This window comes from Gavialis gangeticus, unplaced genomic scaffold (assembly GCF_001723915.1).
Source record: "Gavialis gangeticus isolate Ggan-Ray unplaced genomic scaffold, GavGan_comp1, whole genome shotgun sequence".
NCBI classification, from domain to species: Eukaryota; Metazoa; Chordata; order Crocodylia; family Gavialidae; genus Gavialis; species Gavialis gangeticus.
Window position 1 is genome coordinate 109,873,917 of NW_017729025.1, and position 14,920 is coordinate 109,888,836.

At 43.3% G+C, this 14,920-nt stretch overlaps 1 protein-coding gene and 1 long non-coding RNA gene across 5 annotated transcripts in view; one reads left to right on the forward strand and one right to left on the reverse strand.

Moving 5' to 3' along the window:
- The window catches only part of PAMR1 (peptidase domain containing associated with muscle regeneration 1), a 108,906-nt gene that overhangs the window by 40,837 nt on the left and 53,149 nt on the right, over window positions 1-14,920 (forward strand). For all 4 annotated transcript variants that reach the window (XM_019519389.1, XM_019519390.1, XM_019519392.1 and 1 more), the window contains exons 4-5: window positions 2,531-2,645; window positions 9,631-9,848. In XM_019519389.1, coding sequence (XP_019374934.1) covers window positions 2,531-2,645; window positions 9,631-9,848 — 333 coding nt within the window. The remainder of the gene's footprint in view (window positions 1-2,530; window positions 2,646-9,630; window positions 9,849-14,920) is intronic.
- The window catches only part of LOC109298957, a 22,942-nt gene continuing 15,803 nt past the window's right edge, over window positions 7,782-14,920 (reverse strand). The window contains exons 2-3 of the long non-coding RNA XR_002097731.1: window positions 14,011-14,017; window positions 7,782-7,859 (exon numbers count right to left, since the gene is read on the reverse strand). This is a non-coding gene — a long non-coding RNA (uncharacterized LOC109298957). The remainder of the gene's footprint in view (window positions 7,860-14,010; window positions 14,018-14,920) is intronic.

Consider the following 14,920-nt stretch of genomic DNA (forward strand, 5'->3'; position numbering starts at 1 on the left):
GGGGAGCGGGAGGGGATTTGGGGGGGCTGGCATGGGTTCCCCCATATTCCCCTCCCCCACTCCCACCCCTAGTACTTACCAGCTCCCTGCTGCAGCCACGGGGGACTTCCTGAATCATCAAAGCTCTCCAGATCTTTTCTAAAGATTCAGAGAGCTTTGAATCAATTCAGACCTTCAAACTGGTCCCCTGATTTGATCTGGATTCAGAGATACGGCCACTGAGTCGAGCCAAATCTCCTCCGAATCGAATCACCACCTGATGCTTTGCAACCCCCCCGAATATGCATAAGGGAAGAGAAATGCATTTTTAGATAATATTGAAAAGATTTTAATGGAGCTTCTGGTCACTCAGAAGGTCACCTCAGATACTGCCTTCATGAATCTCAGTGGGCGTGTCTATGCGAGATGATTTACTTGAGATTAAAGCTAACTATTGAGCAGTAAGCATCGCTTTCTATACATGCAGATGCTTACTGTGCAATAATTTGCTTTAAGCATGAGTAAATTTGCTACCTGTAAATACAAGTTGCAAATTTACTCTTGATTACTTACTGTGCAGTATAGCACATGTACACAGCCAGCTGGGAGCAAATGTGCTCCTGGTCAGCTGGGCAGCAGGTGGCGAGAGATTGCTCCTTGCCCCTAGGATCTGTCTGCTGCTGGGCCAGGCTCCACCACTAGAGCCTGGGTGGGGAAAATAGCCCTCTACCCCAGCAGCAGGGAGCCCCCAGCCTCTGCTTCCTGATTGCAATTGGGGAGCTGGCACTGGGATCTCCCTGCTGCTGGGGCAGGGGATATTGTCCCTGCCCAGACTCTGGTGATGGAGTCTGCACTAGCATGTAGCTCCTAGTGGCAAGGGGTAATCTCTTGCCCCCTGCTGCACAGGAGCACATTTGCTCCCAGTTGGGTGTCTACATGTGCTGTACTGGAGAAATGTTCCAGCCCCCACTAGGAGACAGTCTCATTGCCCTGTGTTCCCTGCCAGCCGCTGGGCTAGCACCCAGGGGGTGTCTAGAGGCCTTCCTGACTGCTGCAGGGGCCTGGTGCAGGGCTGTAAGGAGTGGGAACAGTTTGATGCTCCCATGTCCCTGCATGTATAGATGCATGCCCAGGACAGTTTACTCTAGAGTAGTTTAGTCTACCCAGTGTGACTTTTTTATTTTTGGTGAAGGGCTTTTAAGTGCCATCCTGACTGGAATCCTGTCATCTTCCTACTGTCCCCAAGGTACTTATTGCAAGGTACTTGTTGCAGCAAGATCCCACCTCTGAGGCCAAGAAGAGATGGAGCCCTTATGGAGCCCATTAAAACTTTTTTGAGCGTCAGTTGGGCAGGTAAATTGGGTAATATAGAATGATGTAAATGCCCCAGTTGCAAAGTCTAGAAAAAGTGAAAGACTAAGACTCGTTCATGACATTCTTGTTCTGGACACAGGAATACAGTCTTGTGATGATACTGGTTTGGTTCTTTGCTATATACTACAATATTAGATGGTACATTAAAAGTGATTTTCTTCCTGGGTCTCATAGTTTCATAGTTGGTAGGGTTGGAAGGGACCTGAGCAGATCATCAAGTCCGACCCCCCGCCATGGGCAGGAAAGAGTGCTGAGGTCAAATGACCCTGGCTAAGTGATAATCTAGCCTCCTTTTGAAGACCCCCAGGGTAGGAGCAAGCACCACTTCCCTTGGAAGCTGGTTCCAGATCCTGGCCACCCTGACTGTGAAGTAGTGCCTCCTGATGTCTAGCCTGAATCTACTCTCTATCAACTTGTGGCTGTTATTCTTACTTGCTCCTGGTAGTGCTTGGGGGAACAGGGACTCTCCTGTTCCCCGCTGGTCCCCCCGGTAAGTTTAGAGATGGCTACCAGATCCCCTCTCAGCCTTCGCTTGTGGAGGCTGAACAGGGTCAGATCCCGTAGCCCTGCTTCATAGAGCCTGCCCTGCTGCCCCCTGACCATGCGAGTGGCCCTCCTTTGGATCCTCTCAATGCTGTCCACATCACTCCTGGAGTGTGGTGCCCGGTACTCCAACTGTGGCTTGACCACTGTCACATAGAGGGGGAGGATCACCCTCTTGGACCTGCTTGTGATGCATCTATGGATACATGACAAGGTGTGGTTAGCCCTACTGACCATGTCCTCACATTGGCGGCTGATGTTCATCTTGGAATCAATAATGACTCCAGAATCCTTTTCTGCCTCTGTGCCCACGAGAAGGGAGTTCTCCAGCCTGTAGGTATGTTGCTGGTTCTTCCTCCCTAGGTGCATCACCTTGCACTTGTCAGTATTGAATCCCATCCTATTCTCATCCGCCCACCCTTGTAACCTGTCCAGATCTAGTTGTAGCCTGTCCCTCCCTTCTATCATGTCCACCTCTCCCCACATCTTAGTGTCATCCATGAATTTGAACAAGGTGCTTTTCACCCCCTCGTCCAAGTCACTGATGATGATGTTGAACAGTGCGGGCCCAGTTTGTTCCTGGTCTATCATGAAGGTCTCTAATGGACTTCCTTTAACTTCTTTTCATCTTCAGAGTGTGGGCAGATTCTTCGGACTTCCAAGGGTCAAATTATGTTGGAGAGCTACCCATTAAATGCACGCTGTGAATGGACTATACATGTTAAGCCCGGGTTTGTTGTTGAGTTAAGGTAGGTGGAGATTAATTTTAGTCTTCATTCTGTGAATAATAATCAAGATGGTGAACTTGCGGCAATAAAAGTGTTGACCATTGATATTTGGCAGCTGAACACCTGTTCTTTGGCCCAGCAGAGTATCTGGGGATGCTGTATAACTGTCCATGTTCAGTTTCTTCTTGGAATTCTGGCTGACAACAAGGGAAGCTTCTTAAGATGCTTGGGGCAATTTATATACTTTATATCTCATTATGACCCAATAATATGTCAAGAATGCATCAGGCATCTATAGAACAAATTCTCTTAAGACAAATCCAAGGAGTGGTTTGATGTCATGTCTTTGCCATGAAAAAACCTAGGTTTAGGCTGGATTTTTGTGAAAAAATATCCAGTTACTTAATCATTAAGGTTCTGAAAGGCTTTTATTTCATTGCAAGGCTTATTTTCTCACAGAATCACAGTTGAAAAATAGGTCATATTTTGTAGACTGTTTTAGAGTCAAATGGTTTGCACTATTATGGGAGTTTTTCCTGATGCCCAACCTCGATTTTCCTTCTTTTAATTTCATATAATTATTTCAAGTAACAACCTCAAATAATTTCAGTCTGTTCATATCTCTTCATCTGCTATGTCTACACAGTTCTTCTGTTTTGTAATCTGTTATCATTTCCCCCTCTAGCCATTGCTCAGTCACACTGCATGTATTTTCCCTTTTAATTTTCCTTGATGAATCAATCTCTGCAGCCCTTGAGCAGGATTTTTTTTTCTCAATGCCAAAAAGCATTTATTTGGTGTAATTTTCTTTTTGCATGTGTGTGGCAAAGAGCTCACACCTACCAACTAATATAATAAGAATGGGAGCCAAACCCTTCACATCATCAGTATTTCACCAGCTGTGCAAACCAGACAAAGGAACTGTGTGGATACACAAACTTATTTCTTCTATACATTGCAAAATAAGCTGTGCTATTTAATGAGAAGAGAAAAAAAATCACTCAAGGAGAAAGGAATATTGAAGAGTTCCCATGTAGTTGACACCAGTCCTTTCATCACGCTCATTTACACAAGTTCATAGTGTAGTTACAAGCAGCCATAATTACAGCCCTTACTTAGTCAGTGTGTGGGAACCTACCAACTTAGAGCAACTGAAGGATTCTGCAGGGTTCTTTGGGGGTGGCATGAGTTAGTGCTGCATATAACATGGCCTGAGGCGTTTGGTGTTCAGAATGGTGTGGGGAGGCCACTTCATGTTACTTTTCTTGGGGATGTGATACATTGCTTTTACAAGTGTTTTGTTGGTGTGAATTGTAGTGTGTTCTGTACAAATGCAATATCACTTTTCATTTATGATATCACTTTTCACTTACGTATGTACAAAGTTTATTAATTTCTAGTGATGACAAACTGCTTTGCAAACTGTGTTTGGCCCTTTCAGTTGCACTGATGGGATTGGGAATGGGTCTTACTTTCAATACTACACTATGGGAAGATAAGGTGTTATACAAGGGAAGAATAATGAAAAGCACAAATACAGACTGGAAGGCTTCATATTACAGGCTTCATAGCAGCACTGCTGAGACAGATCTGGGGGTTTTGGTGAATCACAGGCTCAACATGAGTCAGCAATGTGATGGAGTTGGGAGGAAAAAACAAAACAAAACCCCAACCCATGCAAATGTGATTTTACATTTCCTCAACAGGAGTATTAGGTGCAAGACATTGGAGCTGATAGTGCCATTCTGCTTAGCACTAATTAGGTCTCATCTAGATTATTGTCTGCAGTTCTGGACCCCACATCTTAAGAAGGATGTGTGGAAAATAGAGAGAGTCCAGAAGTTAGTGACCGTCACAGGACAGGGTCCCCAGGGATGGCTATGGAACCTCTAGAGCCCCTTGACCATGCCAGTTTGGCCCAATGGGCACCCTCGTTCTCGTCTGCCATGTCTTGATGCAATTATAATAAATAGGGAGGCTCCCTTCAAGTCTAGCTGGACACGGCCCTGATACACCCCACGGAACCCCATGGGTTCCCAGACCCCTTGTGGGTCTCGTTTCAAAATGGATGTCTTGGGACACCCCCAGCCTTATGGGCTATATGTGTGGCTCCAAACCACCCCTTTACCATGCCCCAAGCCTCGCAGATGGTATTGACACAGCATCCCTCCAAGGCCTTGGTTTCACTCAGCCCTTGGGTCATCACAGGGCTCTCCACAGCCCCGTCTCTCTCTGCGCCCCTCCGGTGCAAGGGTCTGTTCACCCCCAAACACTGCACCCTCTCTGGTGCTGGGGTCCCCACACTGTAGTGGGCCCCCTTAATGAGGCCTCCTCCTTCCCCAGTAGCCTCAGCCCAAACCACCGGTGTTATAAACAAAAGTAAAAAATGCAAGCCCGTAGGCTACACCATAACTCAAGCTGCACAAGGTGTGCTCTGCCCTTTAACATTACCAGGAGCAGACTTACAGTCAGGCCTCTTCCCTTCACTTCCTCTAGGTGAGCTCCTTCCCCTTTGGCTGCTGGCAGAGAACTGCCTTCCCTCGTTCCAGCCTGGGGTTTATATGCGCCCAGGGCCCTGCCTCTTCTGGTCAGCTGACCAGGTGCTGGTGCGGACTAATTTGCTCACTAGCTTGTTGCCCTCAGCCTGCGCCTGAGCTTCTGTCGGTCTCTTTAGGCTCTCCCTAGGTAGTTTCTACTTTTCTAGGAGCAGGCACCTTAGTGCCCTGTGACAGTGCCAAGAATGACAAAGGTATTGGAAGGCAAGCTGCGCAAAGAAAGATTGAGAGAACTAGCCATGTTTTGCTTGCAGAAAAGGTGATTAAGGGGGGCATGGCAGCAATCTTCAAATACCTGAAAGCCTGCCATAAAAGAGAAAGAAGAACTTTTCCCCCATGCTACAGAGAAAAACTTTTCTCCCATGCTGCAGGCCATGGAACAACGGCTTCAAATTGCAGCAAAGTAGATTTAGATTAGATATTAGGAATAACTTACTGCTAGAACAGAGGCAGGGGAATAGACTGCTCAGGGAAGTTGTGGCATCTCAATTGGAGGCTTTGGAGAAAAGTTTGGATAAGCAGTGATCATGGATGATTTAGGAGTAGCATTCCTGCATTTGTGCAGGAAGTAGAACCAGATGACACATGAGGTCCTTTCCAGCCCTGTGATTCTATGATTCACACAACAGCTATCTCTGGGGTAAAAGGATAATAGCAAGTTGGCACAGAAGTTTTCAAGAAGAAATACTAGAGCAGGCTGTTACACTTGCTTAATGTACTATGCAATCTTTAATTTCTCTGCTGAAGAAATGAAGCACCTGTTTCTAACGTAACTTCATTGTACTGCATGATAAACAAAATAAATGAGTCAACTCTGCTGGGGACTGTACCACCAAGACCACTGGCCAATGCCTCTCTCCAGGGGCAGAACCTTGTGCTGAACATAGGAATTCCTCTGTGCAATTCACTATTACATCTATTATTGTCACAGGTGTAGAACATGTGATTTGAGTGGACTTGGATTTTACCTTCATGAGAGCTTCCTTCCAGTCAGTTTGGTCATATTTCTATTTTGCCATTCCCCATAAGGCTGAGTAAATTCAGTACTAAACCACTGCTTGCTATGATGTGGCAGCTAGGATAAAAATGTCTATAAGGGGAGTTTAATGAACTTAGACTCCTACTTCAGAATTTAGAAGACTCACAAACTACACCAAAACCTCCCCCTATCCATACACAGATCTTTGGACTCATTTCACTTCTATACAAACAAGTAGGATCTCTCAGCTCATAGCTTGAACTATTTGCCAGTGGATTGCTGAATCAGCACAATTCCTTACAATAGACCTCTATTCTAGTGTGTTCTCTGTATATCCCCAGTGAATCTTGTGTGACTGCCTTACTGATGGCTTGTGAGAGCTGGTGCCTGTGCCTGCGTGAAGCAGAAAGGGGACCGTTCACATTTTATATACTACCCTAATCTCACAGGGCAGGAAAAGCAAAACTCTCAAGAACACAAATAAATCTTTCCTTGACTCAAGATGTACCACACTGTCCTGGGGGATTTGGCTGAGCGGGCCTGCTTTGATAAATAGTATCTGGATTGCTGCAATCATTTGTTTTCCAGCCTCATTTTTCTTTAATTTGAATCATGCCTCCATAGTCCATGTCACATCAGAGGATGTAATATAACTGTGTAGGTAACACACAACTCACAATTATTTTCTTTAATGCTCCAGCAGAGAGAGATCTTTAAATCATTCTTTTCTTTGGCCACTAGCCCTCCCCAGAGAAGTTGATATACATATTCTCAGTGCACTGTTAACAAAATCAAATAATAAACAGACTCTGCACTCTCTTTCTAGCTAAGGAGTTCCAGCACTTAGCAACATTAATGAATTTAGCTCTCACAGGAGCTAATGAAATAGCCCTAATTATACAGATGAGGAAAGTGAAGTTAAGTAACTTGCTTGTAACTGTTTCTTGGCCAGCAGCAGCTACCAAGATTTCAGAAGCGTTCTGTTAATTGTATTGAGAGCAGAGTCTATCCCTTAGTGAGAACTTTTGAAAATCTTTTGCCAGGACTCTTAACCGCTAGCCACATACCTTTTCCATGAATCCTTCTGTCCCTTGAGTTTCATGTTCACTTTCCTCCAATATTTAAAAAAATGTAAATCATCTCATCTTTCCAGAAATGATTGTTAAGGAGTGATAAGCTAAGACCAGTACAACTGATTTAGCCTATTATGTCTTCAATGCAGAACTTTCCCGATAGCCCTTACTTTTATTTACACTGCTGCATTTTCAGTAATGTAAGTTGCTACAGATCTAGGTTGTCTACACAGATAATGCTAAACAAATATGTATTATTATGAGCCTAATTCTGTCCTCAGTTACATGAATGTGCCTCCCCCTCTCTGCCTGAAAATAGGGCTCTAAGGCTCAGAACTTGTGAAAAATTATGTGCATGCTTAATGTTAAGCAGATGAGTAGTAGCTAACAAAAATGAGTTTGCATTGTAGGATCAGGGTCATAGTAGTTTAACAGAGCTTCAGAAGTGTGAGCAGCATGATGGATTAGCTTGGTGTAAGTCCCAGAGATCCCTGGGACTTGGTCAACCAAACAGAGCTTGTTCTGAAGATGTAAGGTTTGTACCTCATATCTTGCAGGGAAGTTATAGAATTTCTGGGAAACCTCAAAGAACAGGTGTTTGGTCTCACCAATTTACTCATTAATTCAACTCAGCTTTACATAAACTGCAGATCTTATATTTATTAAAAGCAGATGTCATTTTATCTACTCTGCATTTTAGTAGCCTCATATAAAAACAGAGGCCATCACCTCTGTGGGAATAAATTGGTCTGGTTCCATTCAACTGGTCCTTCCATTGAATTTCCTGAATTTACTTCAGCTAAGGTTTGTCCCCTATTACTCAGACACAGTAATACATTCTGAACAAAGAGGGGCAAGTAAGTACATTTGCTATTCTGGTGGTGGTGGTGGGGGGGGGGGGAAGAATGGTGGGTTTAGATAGGAATCAATCATGTCTTGTAATGTGGGCTTCTTCATGCTCTGAACCTGGGCATGAACTCTTGCATCCTTGGTACTAGCAGGGAGGGACACTCCCAAGCATGCTATGCCCACCTGCTCCCATTCTCATATGCCAAACCTAGAAATTCAGCAGTGAAGCAGCACCCCTTAAAGCTGCATCTCCAGCATGCTTCAAAGTGATCTTGAGGTGGTGCTCAGAAGAGGACAATTGAGGAAAATCTCTTGTTTTACTCTCCTGTCTGCTGTATGCTCTTGCTGTGAATCCAGACTGATCGCGAATTTTGCCCTTTTCAGTTAGAAAATGTGGAATTTCCAGAGCTGCAAGCCCACCTTTGAAGAGGCTGCATTGAAAGATGCAGTCTGATCTTTTATATCACCTAAATAAACATGGTCTACAAAGTCAAGAGTTTTCAGGGAGACTGGGAAGATTAAAGATTCATTTTTAAAAAGTGTTCTTCAGTGCAGGTAGTGGCATGGCAAGCTCCCAGATGCAGATCTCTTAATCCTTCACTCTGTACAACTAAGCAGAGCACAGCACCCCGGGAAATTTGCTCATTCTCTAAAGGCACTTATTAGCTCTGTCTGCTGTTCATTCACATTCTGTTTGAATATTCTGGCACCGTACCCTGCTAGCAACAATAGCAGCATATAATATTGTTATTAACTAGAGGGAGCTTTGCTTAGGATAGATGGAAAGTTGGGGGTTTGTGGTAAAAGCCTTCCGATACTTCCTTTTACGTTAAGTTCTGTCCCTGCTCACTACCAAGACATGAAAGCTGTAAGTAGTGGCTGCTGACAATCAGCTTCTGTTTTGTCTTCTGATCTGAAATGAATTCTGTATTCTTTGTATTCCTTCCTTATGTCTCCATCTGGTTTCTAATTGACCCATACTGCAGTTTTCAACTGCTGAATGCAACACTAGGAGCAGCACAAGTAATGTCCAAGTTAAGTTTGGGTCTGGCTCCTTCCTATGCCTTGTTTTCCTTTTAGATAAAGCCAGTTAGAGGTTTCAGAGAGCTAATGTCCTCAAAGCATGATGCGATTACCATTATTTACAATGCTTAGGATGCTGCAGAGTGAAATACAGAGAGATTTTCTGAAATGGTCAGAGAAATTACCTACATCATTTGACCCTCTGGGACAGAAATATTAGTACTATCCTGTGATGACCTTGATGTCTTTGAATAAAACAGAATTTCTTAGGCAAAATTAACTATAGCACCACCTGACTGTCCCCAGGGAGCTGCAAGGCACTGTTCAGTTGTCTTCTAAAGGTACCTGAGAACTTTTTAAAAGATGTTCAGGCCTAGCTTCCTAGGACCATGGTATGAAACTCAAGATGAATGGAGGAACAACTAAGACAAGCAGCCAGGGACAATTAGAGATGCAACTAAATGACAGGTGCAATGTTGCCAGGTGAAAGAGTTTCCATTCTGATTCTCATGTCTTTTTTGCTCTAGGTTTGCTATGCTGAGCCTGGAGTTTGACTACATGTGTCAGTATGATTATGTGGAAATCCGTGATGGGGACAATATAGATAGCCAGATAATTAAGCGATTCTGTGGCAATGACAGGCCTCCTCCTATCCGGAGCAGTGGGAATTCTCTTCATGTTCTTTTCCAGTCAGATGGATCCAAGAATTTTGATGGATTTCATGCCGTCTTTGAAGAAATTACAGGTAAGCAATCAAAAACTGGAACATTGTACTTTAGTCTCATTAATTCAATCTCACTAATTGTCTTCTCCATTCTGCTTCATTAAAACATTTCATGCTGTGTTGCCAACAGCAGCGCATAGAAGTAGGTGCAGGGAAGGGTACAGAACCATCCTATGGTTTACTAAAATGGAGCTAAAATTAATGATACCCCATCAAGTTCTATCTGATCGTGGCAGTTTAGGGATGCAGTTTTCTGGGTCTGGGACATTTCTTTCTGCATCAGAGGCATAATGAGCTATCTCTGGATATCAGGGGTAGTGTCAGTTGCTGGGCTGGTAGTCATAGCTACCATTCATGTGTCCCCTTTAAATGGGCTCATGGGGTTAATGACCCGCTCACCCATCCATAGTTTTTCTACTGCACCATAAACCTGGGAACACGGAAGGAAGTAGAAGTTGCATACATAGCTCTGTGCAGCCACAGAATTGCTCGAGATAGGCCATAGGAAAAAACAGATTTGAAAGGTAGAAACATGTTGCATTTCTGAGGAGTCCCCCTGTGAAAGCGTTCTGATATTCCATCAATTTATTTTTGTTGCTTTACCTTTCTTCTTATTAGAAGTCTGTGTTAAAAAGACTTCCTTTCATGTAGGGAGGACACAGAGGAGTCTGCCCATGAAAAATAGCAAACAAACTTTTTTTCTCTGCTTTAGAGAATTATGTGATGTCCTGAATATTTGATTGAAAGTAGGTGGGTTCCAAAATTCCAGTTTATTTATTACTAAATTAGGTTTGGTTTGATCTTAAGGCAGGATAGCATTTCCCCCTCAGCATTATTACCTGTTCATGTTTTTGTTGTTTTTTTTAAAGAAATGTTTCATATTCCAAGCCAAATCAAGTCCAAATCCGTGAATCAGTCTAGAACCATAAGTGGCCTACAACCAGCAAACGTCCTCCACCCCCGCCACAGCTTCAGATATTTCCAATGGCTTTTGGCAGGCATCCTACGTGCAGGCTCAAGCCCAGAGGTTTGGGGTTTAGATGCCCCCAAGTTTCATCTGCCCCCAGCCCAAGAGCAAGCTAGGGAGGAGCCTCTCGTTTTCATAAAGTGGGCTTTAAGCCCCAACACCTCAGCAGGTACTAAACCATGCCAGAAGAACAGCTATCCCAGGGCACGCTTAAGGAAAACTGCCTTCTTGGACCCAGATACATGGTGTTTCCCCTGCCTGCCCATGTTGCCTGACTGCAAAGAAACACTAGGCATGCTGCTAGCTTTGGTTTGGCCTTCTGATCAGTAGTTAGCTGCCCGTTTCTCTTATAATTTTCTTTACAGGGCAAGTCTGTCAAATCTGTCCATAGGTTTCCTGGCAGAAGAGGCTGAACAGGGTGTGCTGGTTTGCTATAGATATCTACAGGATCCATGACTCATCACAATTGGCACAAGGATTTGCCAGGTCTTGCATGCAGTAAGACATATGGGTTCCCAGCTACACTGTGGTGGCCCAGATATAACGTGAGCACATGGGGTATAAGTCTGGCTGAAGAACTGCTCTGGGTTTATACAGTCCTTTTGTAAGCATGCAAACCACTCCCTGGCTCCAAACCTATTGGGATTCAACTATTACTAACAATCAGGGGTGCTGCCACCTAAAAAGTGAACACACACAGGCTGACTGCTGCTTACATATCTGTAAGTGGCAGATTACCCATAGTCTCCCTACTTACCTATCTGTTCTTACCTAGAATACAAACACCAGATAACAGAATGCAATAGTGAGAGCAGTTCGGTTTTGAAAGCTAGACCTCTGTTAATGGGAGAGCTGATGAAAAACAAAATTTGCTTTCACAAAATTAACTTGGTGTGGGGTATGTTGCATAAGGCCGCCTACACTCATGGGGCTAACATTTTCCATACAGAGCAGGATGAATTGATTCTGCTTTCCTTGCTCAGCAGGGAACTGTTAATATTCTAGTGTTGTCTTGCCCTTTATTTCCGCCTTGCTTTTAGCAGCAATTTTTAAAAAAGCCTGGGGTGGCTCCTAGCATTGTGAGCCATGAAGAGCATAATGCAAAGGGGTTCGAGTTTGTATTGTGCACCTTATTGTGAGTCTGTCCTGGCCTGATGTGTAGCTGAAATGCAACGCTTTTAAAGCCCTCACAATGTCTCTTTGTGTGAAGTATTAATCTGGCCAACAACACAGTTTTAAGGGAAAAATATAGTGTACCTGGGGGGAGCTACAGGATGAAAATGTAGTCTGCACATGACAAGCTGCAGCATTCATGCTCCTGAAATCCTCCTCAGTGCAAAGGCCCAGGGAATGGTAACTGATATCTGTGGAATAGGGTAGGCAGGGCTCAATCAGTTAGTTACCTGTACTGTTGTTGAGAAGTAAATCAGCTCCAAGGCTCGGGAATAGCCTGGTAGGCTGCCATGGTATAAACGATGTAGAGGAGATCAAGAGTAGAAGATGGGGAAAAAGTGGCTCATGCCATCAGGGCTCCTTTCATTCACACACTTCAGCCCTGTGGAGCACCTGTACTCAGGTCACCTTTGTTCTGAGCCCTTGTGTTAGCAAAGCAATCATGATCCCATTGAAATGAAAATGCTGATTGAAATCATAAGACCGATTGCAGGACCCAGTCCAAATGGTCAGATGCACTTAGGTAAACACAAAGCAATCTGTGAAGGGTATGGCCCACGAGGACAGACCATTGGCCATGTAGTTAAAAAAAGCAGCAGCTTAGCCAGATGAACGGCCTGTATTAGAAGCAGGCGTTAACCACCTGAGTGCAGCAACACACACTGTGTCAAGGATAAAGTATAATCCAGTCCTTGGCGTCAGTTACCGGAAATGCCTAAGCTGACCTCAGATATGAAAGATGGTGGACCATGCTAAAGTAAGATAAGCAGAATAAATCCTTTCACTCCTGTGTGTGGTTGACCCTCTTTGATAATCCCTTGTGGATGGTAAGGGAATTCCCTGTAGACTCGTGGTGACTTATGAAACAATGTGAATACAACATCCCACAGGGAGAAAGAGAACTAAATTGTCTTTACATTTATAACTGAGACAAGTTGGGATAGAATAGGGTTACTTGGAAAGAGAATGGTACAGGGAAGTTCCTAGATTTCATAGTTCAGGTGAGTTTGGGTAAAAGCGGTCAAAATAAAGTGTAGATATAAAGTGGAAGCCTTTTTTTGGGGGAAGAAAAATGTTATGAAAAACATTTTTCACACAGCTCTCCTAGCTGGGTATTGAGGACTATGTGGAGCACATTGCAGTGCACATTACAAAGTATTAGTTCGCCAGAGCAAAAACTCCCATTGATTACAATGATGCTTAAATTCAGTGTTCAGAGAAACCAGTCTGTTGGTACCACAAGTCTTCCAGAGACCATCACAATGTTTTTCACATGTGGCCATGAAAGAGTAATACTGTAGGTGAAACAGAAATTGATAATTGTGAGCATTCTGGTGAATGTCATGTGTCCTACATTTGTTAAGGGCATGGTGAACTGTGAGAGATTAGAAACATGCTGTGTCTGGCTTGACAAGAACCTGCTGCTGAAGTTCAATCCCACAACTGTCACAGTAGCTAATGAAATCAATAATGACCTGCCCTAGACCAAAGTAATTACCTTTTGTGACTAATGAATTAAACCACATAGGAGAAACATTTTTTTCAGCTTTTATCACCTTGATAAGGACAACAGCTGTTGTCCATGTTCATTCTTCTGTCACAACAGGCTCCACATAAACTGGGGGACAAATAGTGACAAGAGAGAAGCTATACATAAATATACAAGTTGACATCAACTGAGAGGATTTAACCCATTGACTTCAGAATATCAGTGCTTCCCTAGGTCCCAACATCTTCTTTCATTATTTTAATGGCACTTTAGAAGAGTGGGAAACAACAAAAATGGTCACGTGCTCTGAGGAGAATAACAAATTCTCTTCATTCACTCTTTAAATAACCCTTCCAGTGACTTCAAAGAGGTTGGTCAGGTTTTTAGCTGTGGAATTCACTGCCCAACAAAACTATGAATGGCTGTTACATCACCCCATGAAACCCAGGTCAGAAACTTAGCTCTTATGTTCTGAGCAGAGTACAGCTTCTCTTTACTAGCTGGATCAAAGTGAGTTGGGAAACCTGTTTTAAGAAAAACCTTGGAAAGAAAACAGCTGATCTGATATGCATCATTCTGGGACAGTTCTTTAATGGCATCTTGAACCCGATTGCTCTATCTGTGACTGTGGTCCAACTGAGTAGCTAGAGCACACTTATTGGCAGTGTCAATGATGCTTAGCTTTAGAGCCATGCTGCTTTGCCAATGACATGACACATCTGTTTATTGCTGGCAAGAAAAAGTAATCTGTAAGTAAATGAGAATTTATTCTTTTAACCTTTTGTAGTGATGACAGAAGCTCAGCCAGTAAATTATTATGAAGCCTTAGAAAATCCCTGAAGGAGGCTAAGTGCATTTTTATTACTGCTTGGCCTAGACCGGATTTAATTCTTTGATTTGGATCCAAATGTGCTCTGGTCTGTCTTGGCATGACTAATCTGAGCCAAAATATCAGACCTTAGACTACTCAGACTTCAAAATTTCTCAGATTTGAATCCAGATTTAAGTTTTGTGGTCTGGAAACTAACTGCTTCCTGCTAACTTGAAATCCTGCCTTAGATTCTGCATTGGCAAATAATATTACTGACATGAAGTATTATAGCTAGTGCTACAGCTCATTATGTGCTAGTGATTTTCCTCACCTACAATAGAAGAAATTGAGAACCCTAAACTCAGATCTTTTCAGATAAGTTTAGGGGGAACTGACTTTAAGCAGTTTGTTTTAAAATGTATTTATTTGTACTTTTGAGCATATATTTAAAAAAAATAAAACTAAAAACAGCTAGCACAAGGCCTAATACCCCCAAATGTGCTTCCAACTATACAGCTACACTTGCTCATGTTATTGGGGCAGTAGCATATGCATATATGTAACTATGTACCTCAAAACTCATTTGTGCCCAAAATTTCTGATCTCCTTAGACCAGGGGTTTTCAACCTTTTTTAAGGAGTGTACCCCTTCTG